This window comes from Gymnogyps californianus, chromosome 1 (genome assembly GCF_018139145.2).
Source record: "Gymnogyps californianus isolate 813 chromosome 1, ASM1813914v2, whole genome shotgun sequence".
In the NCBI taxonomy this organism is placed as follows: Eukaryota; Metazoa; Chordata; class Aves; order Accipitriformes; family Cathartidae; genus Gymnogyps; species Gymnogyps californianus.
In genome coordinates, this window is record NC_059471.1 from 125,388,771 (window position 1) to 125,404,374 (window position 15,604).

General features: G+C 40.9%; 1 protein-coding gene across 5 annotated transcripts in view; it reads right to left on the reverse strand.

Annotated features, from left to right (window-relative positions):
* Positions 1-15,604, reverse strand: part of ST3GAL6 (ST3 beta-galactoside alpha-2,3-sialyltransferase 6) — a 48,811-nt gene that overhangs the window by 12,827 nt on the left and 20,380 nt on the right. For 4 of the 5 annotated variants that reach the window (XM_050908471.1, XM_050908497.1, XM_050908462.1 and 1 more), the window contains 6 exons: positions 15,265-15,364; positions 14,399-14,467; positions 13,039-13,116; positions 9,998-10,101; positions 8,590-8,653; positions 1,510-1,605 (listed from right to left, as the gene is read on the reverse strand). In XM_050908471.1, coding sequence (XP_050764428.1) covers positions 1,510-1,605; positions 8,590-8,653; positions 9,998-10,101; positions 13,039-13,116; positions 14,399-14,467; positions 15,265-15,353 — 500 coding nt within the window. In that variant the 5' untranslated portion in view covers positions 15,354-15,364. The remainder of the gene's footprint in view (positions 1-1,509; positions 1,606-8,589; positions 8,654-9,997; positions 10,102-13,038; positions 13,117-14,398; positions 14,468-15,264; positions 15,365-15,604) is intronic. The other variant, XM_050908489.1, reaches the window with a different exon arrangement.

Genomic DNA, 15,604 nt, shown 5'->3' on the forward strand with positions numbered 1-15,604 from the left:
TCAGGCAGTCTCTGTATGCTCCATTCCTGCCAACGTGACTGACTGCTCAGAATAGGAGGTATGCTGCTTAGGAGCAAATGTTTGCAAAACAAGGTATGCAGACAAGGGAATATTTCAAAGTTTTATGAGAAGTCATCATTAAATACAGAATGCAAACATGACCTCTTTGTTCATTCACAGTAAACAGATGTGTACTATATTTCTGAAACAGTTTTGAATTTAGAGCTGTTTTTAAATGTGTGACACTAGTCTACAAAAAGATTTCCATTTTAAGAAGAGTAGATAGATCTACAAGGAGCCCAAATACTTGAAATAGCTTAAAAATAATCCATGGAGCTTCCTTGCATCATTATACTACAGTGAAAGTAAGTGCAAGGTGGGGTTTTTTTGTAAAGCAAAGTTCTCAGGCAAGTAAAGTTTCCTAAGAATGGGGATATTATCTGGATCACTTTCTATAGTTTTAAGTTTATAAGAGGAGCTACAACTGAATTGCACGTATTCATGTCCACCTTATCAGTACATTTTCAAATGCATGTCAAACTCCAGGCTATGTATACAACTTTTTATGGTAGTGCTTGAAGACTGAAACACTATTACTAAAATGAGCATTAGAATTGATGGCAAAGTAACAAAAATGAGATTTTGTTCAACACAATGTTGAATCAGACAGACTGAAACGGCAGCTCAGAGGTTTTAGTGAAAAAGGGTTCAGGCACACTATCTGACAGGGTACCTACAGGCAGAAGGGCTGTTTAATCAGTTACCATCTCGGTTCCTGCAAAGGAGAAATCGATTTACGTCTTTCTTAATGTGCAGAAAATTCTGTTATAATTAGCCAAATAGTCAATTTTCAGTTTGCTTGGCATTTGAGCTTTTTTTTTTTTTACCCCCTCCTTGCCAGTTCCTCTCTGAGCACTTCCCCAGTTTCCCTAGTCCAGATGCCTCTTCTTCAGACCCCAGCATCCTCTGGTAGGTCAAGGCATCTCATAAACTTCCAAGATGAATTAACACGCTTGAGAAAAAGGGGCAGATATCATCATCATCCTCCAGTTGACACGTGCCTTGAGATGGACTTTGCAGCATAAGCATTATGTCTAATCCACCCCGAGCAATGCACATGCCAGCACAGGGGTAAGACAGCCGTGGTGTGGAAGGTAAGAGGCAGGGCTGCCCAGGATGCTGGCTCACAGCAAGGGGCACATGCTGGGCTCTGGGCTGTCACATGCTTGGACCCATCCCTGATGGCAGCATCTTGCATGCATGTATCTGTACACAAGGCAGACTGACCACCCAGTGATCCTTCCTCCCCTGTTTCAATCAGTCTGTGTAATAAAACACTGATCCATTTTTTCCTAAAATTTTTTAAATGAGGGCTGTGACAGAATAAGTAAATCAGGAAGTTTTATACATTTTCATTTGTATAATAACTGAACTCCAAAGCTACTGGCTGACAGCAAAAGTTTGTTAATTCTTTGCATGTACACAAAATGAAAAGGAGATACCATTTACCTTATTATCACGTCATATGAGTCAATTTTCTCCCCTAATGTCTTATTTCGAAGTACTCCTCCATTACCGACCACAACACACCGTCGACAGGCAACGCTGTGGAACAAACAGAACTTTTAATATGCACGACTTCCCTCGCTTCATATTGTTATTAATGATCTATTTGCATTTAGCTGGCTTATTTACTAAGGTCCTGTATCTTTTACACTCCTTAGCCCCTACAGAGCAGTCTCAATCCTGTATCACACGCTAAGGCTACTTTCAAAAAATGCAGCTGCATTATTTCAGGGACTGCCAAAGTCACGAAATGGCTTCTCTCATGTAAAACTGTTTTTACACATGTCCTTTTTCTAGTGGTTTGCTGTTTAAGATCATCTCACCAGTTGGTGACATGGGTGCCATTAGATAAATTATCTTCCACAATGCTTCAAACTTGTCCCAGTCTGGGGGTATACCAACAAGGATAGAGTATGTCTGGAAAAACTAACTCAAATTAAGGTGCTTCTGCAATATTGTACAATTTCACAACTCTGGAGATCTCCAACATAAGCTAAAGCGGCAAGATTTATATTCACAATTTACCCTACAGGCCTCTGAATTGTACATGTGAAAAACCTTATCCCAATGACACACGTGATGGCTCGTCAAATGAATATAATCACGTTGATTTTTCTCCCTCTACTTAGAAAGTGCTGTCTAAACACATTTAAACATGTGCTGAAATGCATGCTGTCAGGACATAAGAGGGATACGTGTGATTAAAAGTTGCATTCTCATATGACTAGACGCAAATTAGACAACATTACTAAGTATATAAAACAGCTACAAATTAGATCTTATACTACATCCAATCAAAAATAGTAATTTCTTTCAAATTTAGAACATATTCAGAGTTAAAAAGCACCCAAAAAAAGGTATTATGCAAATGCAAACTTATGAAAGTAAATTCTAATGGTAAGATTTTTCAAGTTATCCTAGATTTTCTAAGTGTATCTTTTGCTCTCTACTGTCTAATTTCAATGCTAGTAAAATGTGTGCTTTGCTAAAAAAAAAAAGTGCACAGACAGGCTTGCTGTTTTTTTTACTCAAGAAATTTTGCCTCCTTAGGGAAAGTTTACATCCAGTGTATGAGACTGCAAACTCCTTACAGAACAAGCACATAATTTTTTGTTGTAAAAATGCTTCTTTATTTAGAGCAAAAGCTGTTCTACTTGGTTGCAGCAGGAACAATGGCAAAATAAAAATGTTGGTATTTTCTTCAGACACAAACAAGCTCACAGCTTACTGAGGATGAGCCACCTTCCAACGTCCTGCTCCCATGGTTCTCCAAATATGAAAAAGGCTCTATGCCACTTCTTACTGTAGGGGACCCCAGGACTGTGTCCCAAAGAATACTATAATCTGTATTAAACACCCAGTGTGATACTTTATGCAGACTAATTAACTTCTTTCTCCTCAGATAGTCCAACCTGTTTTTTCAGCTGAGGAGAGTATTATTCAACATCAATGAAAACAGCCTACTCCAGCCAAGATTGACCAACATCTCAATGTACAAAGCAGTTTCCTATATTTCCTACAGAATTGTTAACACAGTTATGCTGTACTGCATGTGGGCTAGAGAAAAGAAACCGGGCCTCAAAGCAATGCTGAAAACCTGAAGCTTACAGAAAAGGTGAAATGAGAATAAATGCCAACTGTAAAAAGCACTGTATTTCAAAAGAAATGCTGGGATGGCACCTTCTCCCCTGCTGCTCTAGGGGCACATCTGCAGATGGAGTTGCCTTAAAAATTTTTTTTATATATAAATATAAAAATAGTGCTACTAAACACAGCTCTCAGGGTGGGGTGACATGGAAAAAGCTGGCACACCTTTCTCTAGCATTTCCTGAGCAGCTTAGTAGAAGCCAAGCATTCATAAAAAGATTTCCAGCTAATGCCACAAGTCCATGTGACTTGGTACCTTGGAAATCAGAGGGGTGAAAACCTGTTACACCATCCTGTCCTCAGTATGCCCACTCCCTCTACACCCACAAAACCCTTCCTTTCCTACTCCAGGACTGCTTCAGCCCATTCATTTTCAAATTAGTTTTTCACTCTAGTTTTAAGATATGCTGAGAAAGCAGGCTGATGAACATTTGCCTCTTGAAAAGTTTACAGTGGGAGGAAGGGAGCAGAAATTACCCTTTTTCTGAATTACACTTTGTTACTTGCAGCTATATCATAGAGCTCAAAGCAAGATCTGGGGCTACATAGAAGCAAGTGAGGGGAAAGAGGAATGAAAAAGGAAAACTGGACAAAAAAACATGATCAGTAAGTGATGAAGCTGGAATGAGGAAGAGGGGAGGAAAAGCGCAGAATTAGCATATGGTTGTATCATGTTTTCCTGTAATTTACAGCATGCCTCTGTAAATCAGTGAAAGTTTCAATCATCTCAAACCTCTGAATTCAGTTTCACCAAAAGTTATGTGGCCACAGCTGGGTAACTGAGGTACAAACCTCATCACCACAATGCAAATCCTAAACTGCTACTCATTCTCCAGCTCCTGGTGGTACCTCCTGGCTAGAGCATCCATCCCCAGCGCTTAGTGGACACCCCGGTTTGGCAGCGACTGATGCACCATGCATGAACTCATCTTCAGGTCTGTCGTGGTTTAACCCCAGCCAGCAACTAAGCACCACGCAGCCTCCTCCCCCTCCCTGCTCCCAGTGGGATGGGGAGGAGGAAAAAAAAAGTAAAACTTGTGGGTTGAGATAAGAACAGTTTAATAAGTAAAATACACTACTAACTAAGAATAATAATAATAATAAAATAATAATAGTAATGAAAAGGAATATAACAAAAAGAAATAACACCCAAGAAAAGACAAGTGATGCACAATGCAATTGCTCACCACCCACTGACTGATGCCAGAGCAGCGATCCCCCCTCCCAGCCAACTCCCCCTGTTTATATACTGGGCATGACATTCCATGGTATGGAATACCCCTTTGGCTAGTTGGGGTCAGCTGCCCTGGCTATGCTCCCTCCCAGCTTCTTGCACACCTGCTTGCTGGCAGAGCATGGGAAACTGAAAAGTCCTTGGCTTAAGATAAGCGCTACTTAGCAACAACTAAAACATCAGCGTGTTATCAACGTTATTCTCACACTAAATCCGAAACACAGCACTGTACCAGCTACTAAGAAGAAAATTAACTCTATCCCAGCTGAAACCAGGACAGGTCTCAATAAAAAGCCAGAAAAATTGCTCCTAATCTTGCTGAATATTTTCTTTTATACTCTCTGACTACTTGGTGTGAATTCACAAAATTGATGCCAACAAGTGATTTGTATTATTCTGACCATGATAAGCATCCAAGAAGTTACTTTGAGGAGGCACTGCTTGTTCTGTTCCTTGTAGATGAACTTTAAGTGATTCCTTATTACATACCTTCCAATTTTTGGCAGATGCTATGATTTAAGAAGCTTCTTCACTATGTCAATCCCTAGCTATTGAAATAATGCCTCTCACTCTGGTATAAAACTGAACAGCTCTTTGGTTTCTCCTCTCTGCACTGTGCAGTTGTGATGTAGCAGGACACACTCACGCTTTGTCCAAGTCAATAAATTGGCAAGAAGAGAAATAAATTCACGTGTCCTTAAACAACATCAGGTGTGCTACAAGTGAAATATAACAGACTGAAATGTCTGGAGGTGCAGCTTACAACCACCAGCACAATATTGATGAAAGTGAAACATATTAAGACCTCAGCTAATAACAATTGCTATAGCAATACTTTGAGTGACTAAGGGATTGCATTCAGGTGTTAGAGATCCACTTAGAGCATAAATGGATCCTGATGCAAATCGCATGGTAACTGATATCCAACATCTAAATGCGATCCCTTTAGTCACTCAAACCATTGCCCTATTCATGTGGTGTACAAGAGCCTCAATCTCAAGGCCAGACATTAGTTTACGTATTTTGTTTATATGGTGAAATGCTAAAAGAAACATTTTCCTAGTCTATAAAAGAAAAATATTGTTAAATGGAAATGTAGCCTTTAAAAGTCAAAAGGCTTGCATCCTCCACATTCCACTGAAATACTGTTTCTCTAGAAAATGAAAAAGATCTCAACCTCAACTCCTTTAACCCACACCCCCATAGTCAGCTGAGGAATGCAAATTATTTCCTTTGAGGTTACTTGGTAAAAGGAGGGTGCAGAGGTCACATTTTGTTGACTCAGGATTGTGTAAATGCATTTGTAAGAATTTACTGCTGTTGAGCTCAGAGTCTTGAGAGTGCCCAGCGAGTAATTATGAGGAAATGGGTAGAGTGGGTGTTCAGAGATTACTCTGTGGATATACCCCTAGCCTGGAAAAACCTTCTCCTATGGGCTATTCCACTGAAGTCAGTGACACTGTTCACTTCCAAACAGTTTTGGAGAACTAGACCTTTACACAGTGAGAATTACACCTAAGTTTGGAAAATGGCACTGTTCATAAAAAATTCCTTTGTAGCTCACTATGTACAGTTTTACCTAAGTCGCACACAAATACAGCTATATAAGCACCATAGATTTGGTGCTCAGATAGCCTAATATTTGTTAAAATACTTTATAGCAGGTTCCCCCACTCTGGCCCAAGAAAAGTTTATAGGGAAGTTTAGTTTGCATTCTGCTAAGAAGGCTGAATTAGGCAACAGCATTACAGCGCTGCCTAATAATTCTGTATTACCGGAGAACGTTGTTAGGATTAATTCCCAAAGTGTTTCACATTTAAAAGCCACTGTATCTCAGTTAAATGTATACATAAAAGCTCTTCCTTACTACAGTGATTCATGCCCTAACAGTGCTATACACAAAACCTGATGGATCTAGAATATATTGTATGAAGTCATTGTACATTTGATTTGTTTATACTACTGCCTACTAAATAGTAATATTTCTCATTTTGCTTCAGTACTACTGAAGTATATTACTTTTATTAAAATGAAGCATACTTCCCAGAACCACTAAACATATCTGTATCTCAGAGAACCTACATTCAAAGGATAAATACCAATTACCTTATTTTTGATCTACACAACAGACACTTCCATTTAAAAGGTACTATGCTGTACTGCAAGTGTCTCTACTTTACAGCCAAAACAATTATAGTGCTGAATTTGTGATTTCAGGAAATTTCTAATAAAACAGTTGGCATTCTCCTTCAAACTCCAGACAAAAGACTAGCCTTTGTCAGCCAATTCTGTATAAATTTCCACAATTATCACATTCCTGATAGAAAATAGGGTTTTTCCTTCCCCCCCCCCCCCCCCCCCCCCCCCCCCCCTTAAGAGTAAACCTGAACATCCTAGAAATAGATACTAAACACAGGGAAAGGAAGAAGTACAGTAGGTGAAAAAAAGGAAAACTGGGTATTAAACCCAAGATAATTCTTAGGCTTGAACACCAATTATTTTGTTCATATTCCACCCAAGTTTAATTAAAATGTGTTCCTGGCATTTGGCTTGAAACAACAATCTTCTGTTTGATCTCCTTGATTAAAAAACAGAACCAAGTACAGCCAACCTCAGCATTATTTGCATTCAGCTCTATTAAGAAGTCTGCATATTTACATGATATATGGCAGGTTGTCAGCCCGTTTGCTAGACTGCAAATCTAAGAAGTCATTTGCATCGCTTGGTAAACACAGGATTTTAGTATGCTTGCCAACCCTACTACACAACCTCCAAAAAACCCCCCCAAAACAAACAAAAAACCCCAAAACCAAAACAAAGCAACAACAACAAGTCACACACAGAGAAAGACTCTCCAAAACCAAACAAAAAATCCCGGCAGAAGTGGCTTCTAACCAAGAGATTTAAACAGGGCAATCTAATGCACGGGAAGTGAGTTATCTAAGGCATGCTCCACTCCGTGCCACACCCTGGTTACTCCAGAAATGCCAGGAACAGCCTTTCCTGGCTCCCTACATCTCCCTCATTCACAGGAAAAGGAAGCTGAGTATACATACGAACAAGGGTGTGCAGCAGGCCAGCAGACACAGCAGCACAGAGATATGTGTAAGATTTCTTTTGCGAAGCAACAGTCATTGGTTTGCATCTGCTTATCTCAAACATTCTCTGGCTTACACTAATAATGACTTTGAAAGAGATCACATTCAGTTTTTAAGGGGTGGTTTCACTCTCCTCAAGCATAAAGAGATACTTACAGAAAGATGGGATTGCATTCAACTAGCAAATTCCCAACGCACTCATAAAAAGAAACTGTAAGTTTAAGCTCCCTCACAGAAAAATTATTCTTTGTCATGGTTTAACCCCAGCCAGTAACTAAACACCACGCAGCCGCTTCCCCCTCCCCACTCCCAGTGGGCGGGGGGGGGGGGGGGGGGGGGGGAAGAGAAAAAAAATGTAAAACTCATGGGTTGAGATAAGAACAGTTTAAGAACTAAAGTAAAAATAAAATACACTACTAACTAAGAATAATAATAATAATTGTAATGAAAAAGAATACAACAAAAAAGAAGAAATAACACCCAAGAAAAGACAAGTGATGCACAATGCAATTGCTCACCACCCGCTGACCGATGCCCGAGCCGCGATCCCCCCTCCCGGCCAACTCCCCCCTCTTTATATACTGGGAATGATGTCCTATGGTATGGAATATCCCTTTGGCTAGTTCAGGTCAGCTGCCCTGGCTATGCTCCCTCCCAGCTTCTTGCACACCTGCTTGCTGGCAGAGCATGGGAAACCGAAAAGTCCTTGGCTTAGGATAAGTGCTACTTAGCAACAACTAAAACATCAGCATGTTATCAACAGTATTCTCACACTAAATCCAAAACACAGCCCTGTACCAGCTACTAAGAAGAGAGTTAACTCTGTCCCAGCCGAAACCAGGACATTCTTGAATGCTGGTGCTACATATGTTTAAACCCAAACTTATTTATATCTTGGAATTAGTTACACATTGCTTAGACACTGTTGGTCAGATCTGCATCTTGGCTAACTTGAGCAATTTCAGGATAACACCATGGACATTCCTCTTCAGATAAATATTAAAAATGCAGTGAACAGAAACAGTAGCAAATAAACCATCTCACCCATCATCTTCATTGGAAAGTCCACAGTTCTGTAGTCTTGAAAGGGCTAAATGAAAAAATTGCTCTAGAAAGCAAATATAAAGAAGATTAATGAAAATGTTCAGTGCTTTCGAATATAAAAATAAGCATGCCATCCTGACTACAGCATTTTCAGACACAGTAGTTTTTACACATTGTGCATAAAAACCTCAAAGTAAGAACACTTGTAATTTAGGGCCACAGGTCAATCAGTGATGCCATAGAAATTCAGGTTTATCAGAGCTCCTCTCTGGGAAGCTTTTCCTGCCCCAACACTCCCCTGTTGGAAAAAAGCATGGGATTTGTATCAAAAAAATCTTAGTTACAGTAAATAAGCGTCGGAAGAGTTTCCAAGACCTGCATCCTAATTGACTTTGTTTTTTTCTTCTACCCACCTTCAGCTGAAACAGAAGCAGCCTTGACCCAAGAGGAGGGGCCGCACAGCCAGGGACAGTAACAGCATTACATATCTTGGGAGAAGACATCAAACCAGCCTGTGCTCACAGGCAAAGCTGGGCAGAGGCACCTTCCCAGCCCTCCCTTGGTGGGCAGGCACCTGCTGGACACTCAACGTGGCTCACAGAGGGGGCCTCAACTCATTCCCAAATGTACTTTTTCCTCACCGCAACCCCAAAGGTGCGGGAAAATGCACCATCCTTCTTACACTGATGAAGGGCAAATCAAGAGTCTAAAGCCTAGATCTGCAGTGTACTAGGAAGGTGCACTGTTCAGTGTTAAAAACTCTGAGAGACTTGAGACTTTACAACCCTTTCCAAAAGGGTGACTAAGACCCTTAGGGTCTCTGGCCCTGTCTACTCTGCCCTGACCAACGCGGGCAGCAGGAATGAGCAGGTAAACACTTCGCACGGGTACAGCAGCCATGCAACGGTGGGAATACCCCCTCCAGCCCCAGTGACACCTTCCCTGGTAGGAGAAGCCAGCCAAGTAAAAGGAAAATTTTGGTGATGTAACTGCCCCAACCTGGGGACTTCTGCCTCAGTAGGACTCTGGATCCTGATCAGCTTAGGTGTGTTGATCAAACCCCATCACACTAACCCAGCTAATATTTCACCTAGCAAAGCACTAGCTAAATATCTTCAGCACTCCAGCCCACATACAAATGAAAGGAAGCTGAACAAGCTCCACTCTTCCTCACTCCCACCTTTTTGGAGCTTCTCTGCTACAAGCGACAACCCCAACACGGTGTTTTATTTGTTAAAAACAGGGAGGTGCCAGCTCAGAGGGACTAAATGAAACCATAAGTCACTGCTAGATACCCCCAAAAGGATTGGCATCGGTGAGCAGGAAAGATCAGGGCCAGAGATTCAGGTAGCTTTACACGCCATTTAGATATTTCTGTTTAAAAACAAGGTACATGGGGAACACAAACCTGCTCTCTTTATTCCATAAGGTAGTTCAAACTTATCGCTCCCATGGAACTCCGCCACTCTGATAAAATCATTAGTGCACAGGAATGGGTATATTTTGTCAACACTAATGAAGGGAAAAAGAAAGAAGTTTCAAAAATCCACATGATGTATTTGAATAAGCCAATAATTCATGCAATTGCTTTTAAAAAAAGCTTTCTTTATCCTACTTCAAGTATTTTCAATTTTTAAGAGAAGAAAATTCATGAACACAGGGAAAGAAAGCAGGTGACAGAAAAGGGGAAGATTTTATAATGGAAAATACAGGAAGAGAGTGAGATTAAACGATTTCTCTGCTAGTATAGGTTATATAGAATCATTAAAATCACATGACTAAAAGCTTATACCATGAGAAAGCATATTTAAGAGAATACATAACCCAGGAAGACAAAGAATAACTTCAGGTTTGAAAAGTACATAACATAGGCAGCAAGGAAAATTAAGAGTTGTTATTATTATATACGGCAATTTAATAAATAAGAATGGGATTTGAAACAAGGTGTTTTAACTTGAAAATACCATCTCCTGAAGACATCAGCTTATTTGAGATGCACTCCCATTCCAAAGAAGTGGCACTTTATGGCTGTGTTGACATTAGTAAGTAGTTTAGGGCAACAGGGGTATATCCATACAGCAAAAAAGTATGGAGTTCTCATGTCCACATTACACGCATCTCGGGTTTTTTTTTTTACTCTGGACTAACTCCAGCAGGGTCCAACAGATTGAACACTTAGCTGCATTTAGCAGCTTTAGCACATCAGGTGTGCTCCTGCAGTGCATGTTCTAGCTTAGCCAGAAGTCAGATGTTTGAAAGAAGCCCAGTGCACATGTGCCAGGGCCACCCTGCGATGAGAAGCATGGCATGTGGGGATCACAAGGAGGTTTGCCTCAAAAGTGCATTCCTCCTGCAAACTAGAACATGACAGTGTCATACCTTATAAGCGTCAAGATAGAAGGAATGGGTCACTTCTCTCTTCAAAAGACAGTAACCACAGACAAGGGTTATCTCATAGCAGGGAAGGGACTCTTATTACCATATCTGCCAAGTCAGGCCAAATGAATGAACAGTAGATCCAATCCTGTCACATGCTACCATGCCCTTGGCTTCACCTTCGAGTTAAGTGGGCACGCACTCACTGAACTGGTCGACTTTGTAGCGATCCTGCATACTAGGTCTTATATTAAAATGCTAACACAGAAGTATACAGTCACAGTGAGAAAACCTAGTGTTGATCATAAATACCACAGCCAGCACATGACTTGTTTCTCCATTATGAATATTAACAGCTGTTAAAAAAAACCCTCCCTCTCAGTTTCACAAATCAAGTATCTCACTCTAAGCTCTATGTATTCAGAAGATACTAACAGTAAAAAGGAAAACAAAACAAAACACACCAAAACACCACAGCCCACACACCAAGAACTGGGCCATAGGCTAACTAAGCAAGACCAGCTAACTTTGAGACATCATGCACTAAAAACACCCATATTAAATTTAATAACTTGCCTTGCTGTTCAGAAGCAGCTGGTAAGCTTAGACATAATAAATAATTTACCTACTGCAAAGAGATTCTTAATTCTAGCTCTTCTAGCTCTGGTTCCTTTCCAATAAATAATTCTGCCAGGTTAGAAATCCTTTCAACCGCCCCAGGCTATCACCAAAGTGCACAGACCAGATCTTCAGCTTGCGCAAACTATCTCTGTCTCTGTAAAGGAGCTATGGAAATATGCAAGAGACCCTGTTCTAGCTCTGCACTTACCTTCTTCTCGCTGTGCACCTCTGAGTCCATTTGTGCCCCTTGCTCAGCACCAGAGCTATCCTGCTGTGCCTGACACAGAGAGCCTGGGCACACTCCGTGGGCGAGGGACCTAGGACCACCTCACTGCGCCAGGCAGCTAACCAAAACTCAGAGACTACAGGACTACTTTGGGGAGGACAAACTTGAGATCCTTCCATGTTCTTTAACATAATAATAGCAGTGAATTAAAGCCATGTTTTCTTGTATACAAAAAGGATCAAAAAAAGAAGCAATGGTGTCTTCGCTCAGAGCTTTAAGACTCCTTCAGCCAGGACTTGGTCTAAACATCTTCCCAAGCTTTCTCAGGGCCACACTCAATGTTTGCTCAGGTAAAACACAAAGCCAACAATATAGCCTGTCTGCTTCTGGTCCCGTAGCACTTCTTTGATCTCTCATTTAAGACTTGTGCTTCTAATAACAAAAACTCCCAGTATTTCCTCACAAACCTCTTGGATGCACTTTTGTGACCTGACACCTCCTTTGTTTTGGGTTGAAGCTCTTCCTTTTTTCATCTGACTGCTTCTTTACAAAGGAAGCTTCCTATAAGTACCTTAAAGTGAAGGACACCTATACACAATTCAACAATACTATCATAGGAACAAAACCATGAATAATTCCAAATTTCATTAAAATTAAATTCCATTAAAATTAAAATTCCATTGAAGGGGAAGAATCTTCTGTCATTTAAGATTGGATGAATTTTTCAACATTTCATACTCCTCTTTCCAGATAAAATGAAGAGATTTTCAAAACTTCTCTGGTCCCTGACTGCTACAGAAATACTTAGCTACCAAAAAATCTTAATCTTTTAAGTTCAGGTTCTTAATAGCAGAATGACTGAGTTTCAGTCTTGGACACGAAGGCTTCTTTTACAGGAAAAGCATGGGGGGGGAATTAAGGCTTGTATTTCCATAATTAAAATAGTTCCACTGTTACTAGCTACAATATCTGAACAGGAAGTATTTATTTATTCAGTACATACACCAGCATGTTGAGTGAGTTGTATGGTATTGCTCAGATGCTGACCAGTGGCAAGCTAAACAAGTTGTTGCCACAACCAGGAAAAGCAGAAATGAACTCAAGCCCAAAAGCTGTACTTCCAGAGGTGAATCAAAATGTGAAATAGTCCAGAATATGTGAATAGCCCATTTCTACCTCAATCAGCACAGCCGTTCCTTTCCCCCCACTTCCCACAGAAGACTCACCCCAGTAAAGATTCAAATGCTGGTTTCAGGAGACAAGTGTCCAGCGCATTCCTTCTCTCCATAGCCGTAGGCGGCAGCCTGCAAAAGAAGAATTTCAAAGAAATAGCAAGAACAGGAACAGGTAGCAGCAACAAGGTATGGAAACTTGGACAAGCAAAGTTAGTAAAAGATGATTACTGAGTTAACACCACACCAAATTTTCATGATTGCCTCTGTCTGTATTATAAAGATGGATCTTTCTCACTGCAGTATGATTACTTTTTACTAGTAAAGGCTTTTATCTCATGGTGCTGCTCCAAGGGGTCTGCAATCTCCCTTGCTCAGCAGCTATCAAAGCAGTCATAATGAGAGGTGAGATCTCAGGCCCACCTGCAGGGAAGCAGGACACCTGGGCTGAATCACCCCTGCAGCCGTACCAGATAGCATCACCAGCACTCCTCAGAGAGGAGAGTGGAGTCTTGTTTGGAGAGGGGAATAGACAGCACCATATAGGGTACTTCAAGGAAAATGAGACTCTTTGGGGATAAGTTATTCCTCTCATAATAAGGCTAAGACTTACACTTCTAAACACATTCCTGCCTTGGTGATTTAGCCCAATTAATAACAAATATGAAGCCCAGAAGGGCGGGTAAAGTTCAGTGTGAGCAATGCCTGCATCTAGGCTGCATTAAGAACAGAAGGATGAAACCACCACATTAGACCCACAAGCCAAACAGACCATTAAGGTTAATTGCTTTTGGTAACCTCAAGTTGTCATGCGAATGACAACTGAGAAAGTGCCCTGTGAAATGTATCAGCTGGCCAGCTCGTTGCTTTCCAGCATCAGCCTCATAGATGACATTTTGCAGGACGGCTTCAGAGACAAGAGAGGCTTCCTTTTAAGCTTTAGGATAGGCGCTCATTAGTCCCACAAACCTAATTGCAGGAATTTACTAGCACAAGATCTGCTTACACACGCACTTGCATATCACAAGTGCACCACACCTCTGATTTAATAAATTTTAAGCACAAAAGTTGCCCTCATGTTCTGCTAATTTTATTCAGATATAACTCAGAATTCCAGAAATTTGGAAGTTGTAAACAAATGTCCTTCCAACAACTGCTTGTTACAGACAGTCCCTGTAAGTGGCCATAAATATTAACCAAACACTGAAACATGACATGGACAAATTCCTTTCTGCCAGACACGTTACAATTCTGTTCATAACAGAAACAGCCAATGGACACAGCTGTACAATAACCAACTGAACAGGGAGCCTATGGACAAAGGCTATGGATTTTAGTCTCAATCCCTCCCACCTGCCCCAAAACCAACCAACCAACCCACCCCACCACAAAAATACTCAACTGCTGAACTTACTGGGTAACTCCACTAGTCTCATAGGAAGGAGGAGCCCTCACAGAGGAAGTCTGCCCATAAAAGCTAATCCTGCAAAAACGGAAATGTCACAACACTGTGGTTTGCTATAAACAGAAACCACAATAGAAAGCCATTCATATCAATTGTATGCTATAAACAAGACAAATAGAGGCACATCAATCGCTACTTTTAAAAGCCATCACTATTATCTTCATAACACAAACACATTGGTCTGTCCTGGTCACAGCTGTGCAAAGGCCAATGGAAACTCAACTTCTTCAATAAGCGCCCTGAACTTTAGGTCCCAAGCCACCTGTCCCGTGCAGCCTGGAGACAGTGAAGGCTCACTTCCCACAAGGTTGCCACTAGGACTCGACAAATTTCAGCTTTTCAAGAGGTGCTCACTACACCTGCAGTTATTCCCACATGTGGAGCAGGTCTCTCCCACATCATTTATCAGACATCTAAAGGAACAAGCTAACACTAAACACATGTGGGATGGGAGAAGATATGGATACACAACACACACAAATAAGATATCCCCCCCTCACCTGAACACCTATTTTCATGAAACTCAGAGGAGCTCCCTATCTCTGAGGTCCTGACCTCTCCATACAGCCAGGCTCAAATCGACTACTAGGTTTAAAAGTGACACGAGAGAAGAAGTGACAGGACAGAACGATCACATTCATTCCCTCACAGCACAAAAAAAAAAAAAATCAACCACAAAACACACACACACAGAGTAGTAATCACTTCTGTTGATTACTAATAAACAGCTGTTCAGCAACACAGCAACTCACTGCCACATCTCTCATACAGCCATGAGGGTGTTTGCACTATAAGTGAACAAAGTATCACCATACCAGTAAAGGTTATTTCTCCACAGATTTCCATGCAGTATACCATACATAACAGCAGCAGCCAGGATAAAAAACAGAAGAATTCGTTTCATGACTGGTAGACCTGAAATGTAAGAAAAACAAAACGAGAAATTGAAATCCAAGTTATACTATTAACATGAACTTTTATAAAGCATCTTGAAACCTATGAAAGAAAATCACTATTACAGCTGTTCACCACCATCACAAATTTGACGGGCGATCACTCCGGTTTGATTTCTCACACAAAGTCCCCGTGACAGGAACTGAATGCTGCTTTGCACTTACCACACGTGCATACTCTGCACAGAAGCATTGAGAGAGG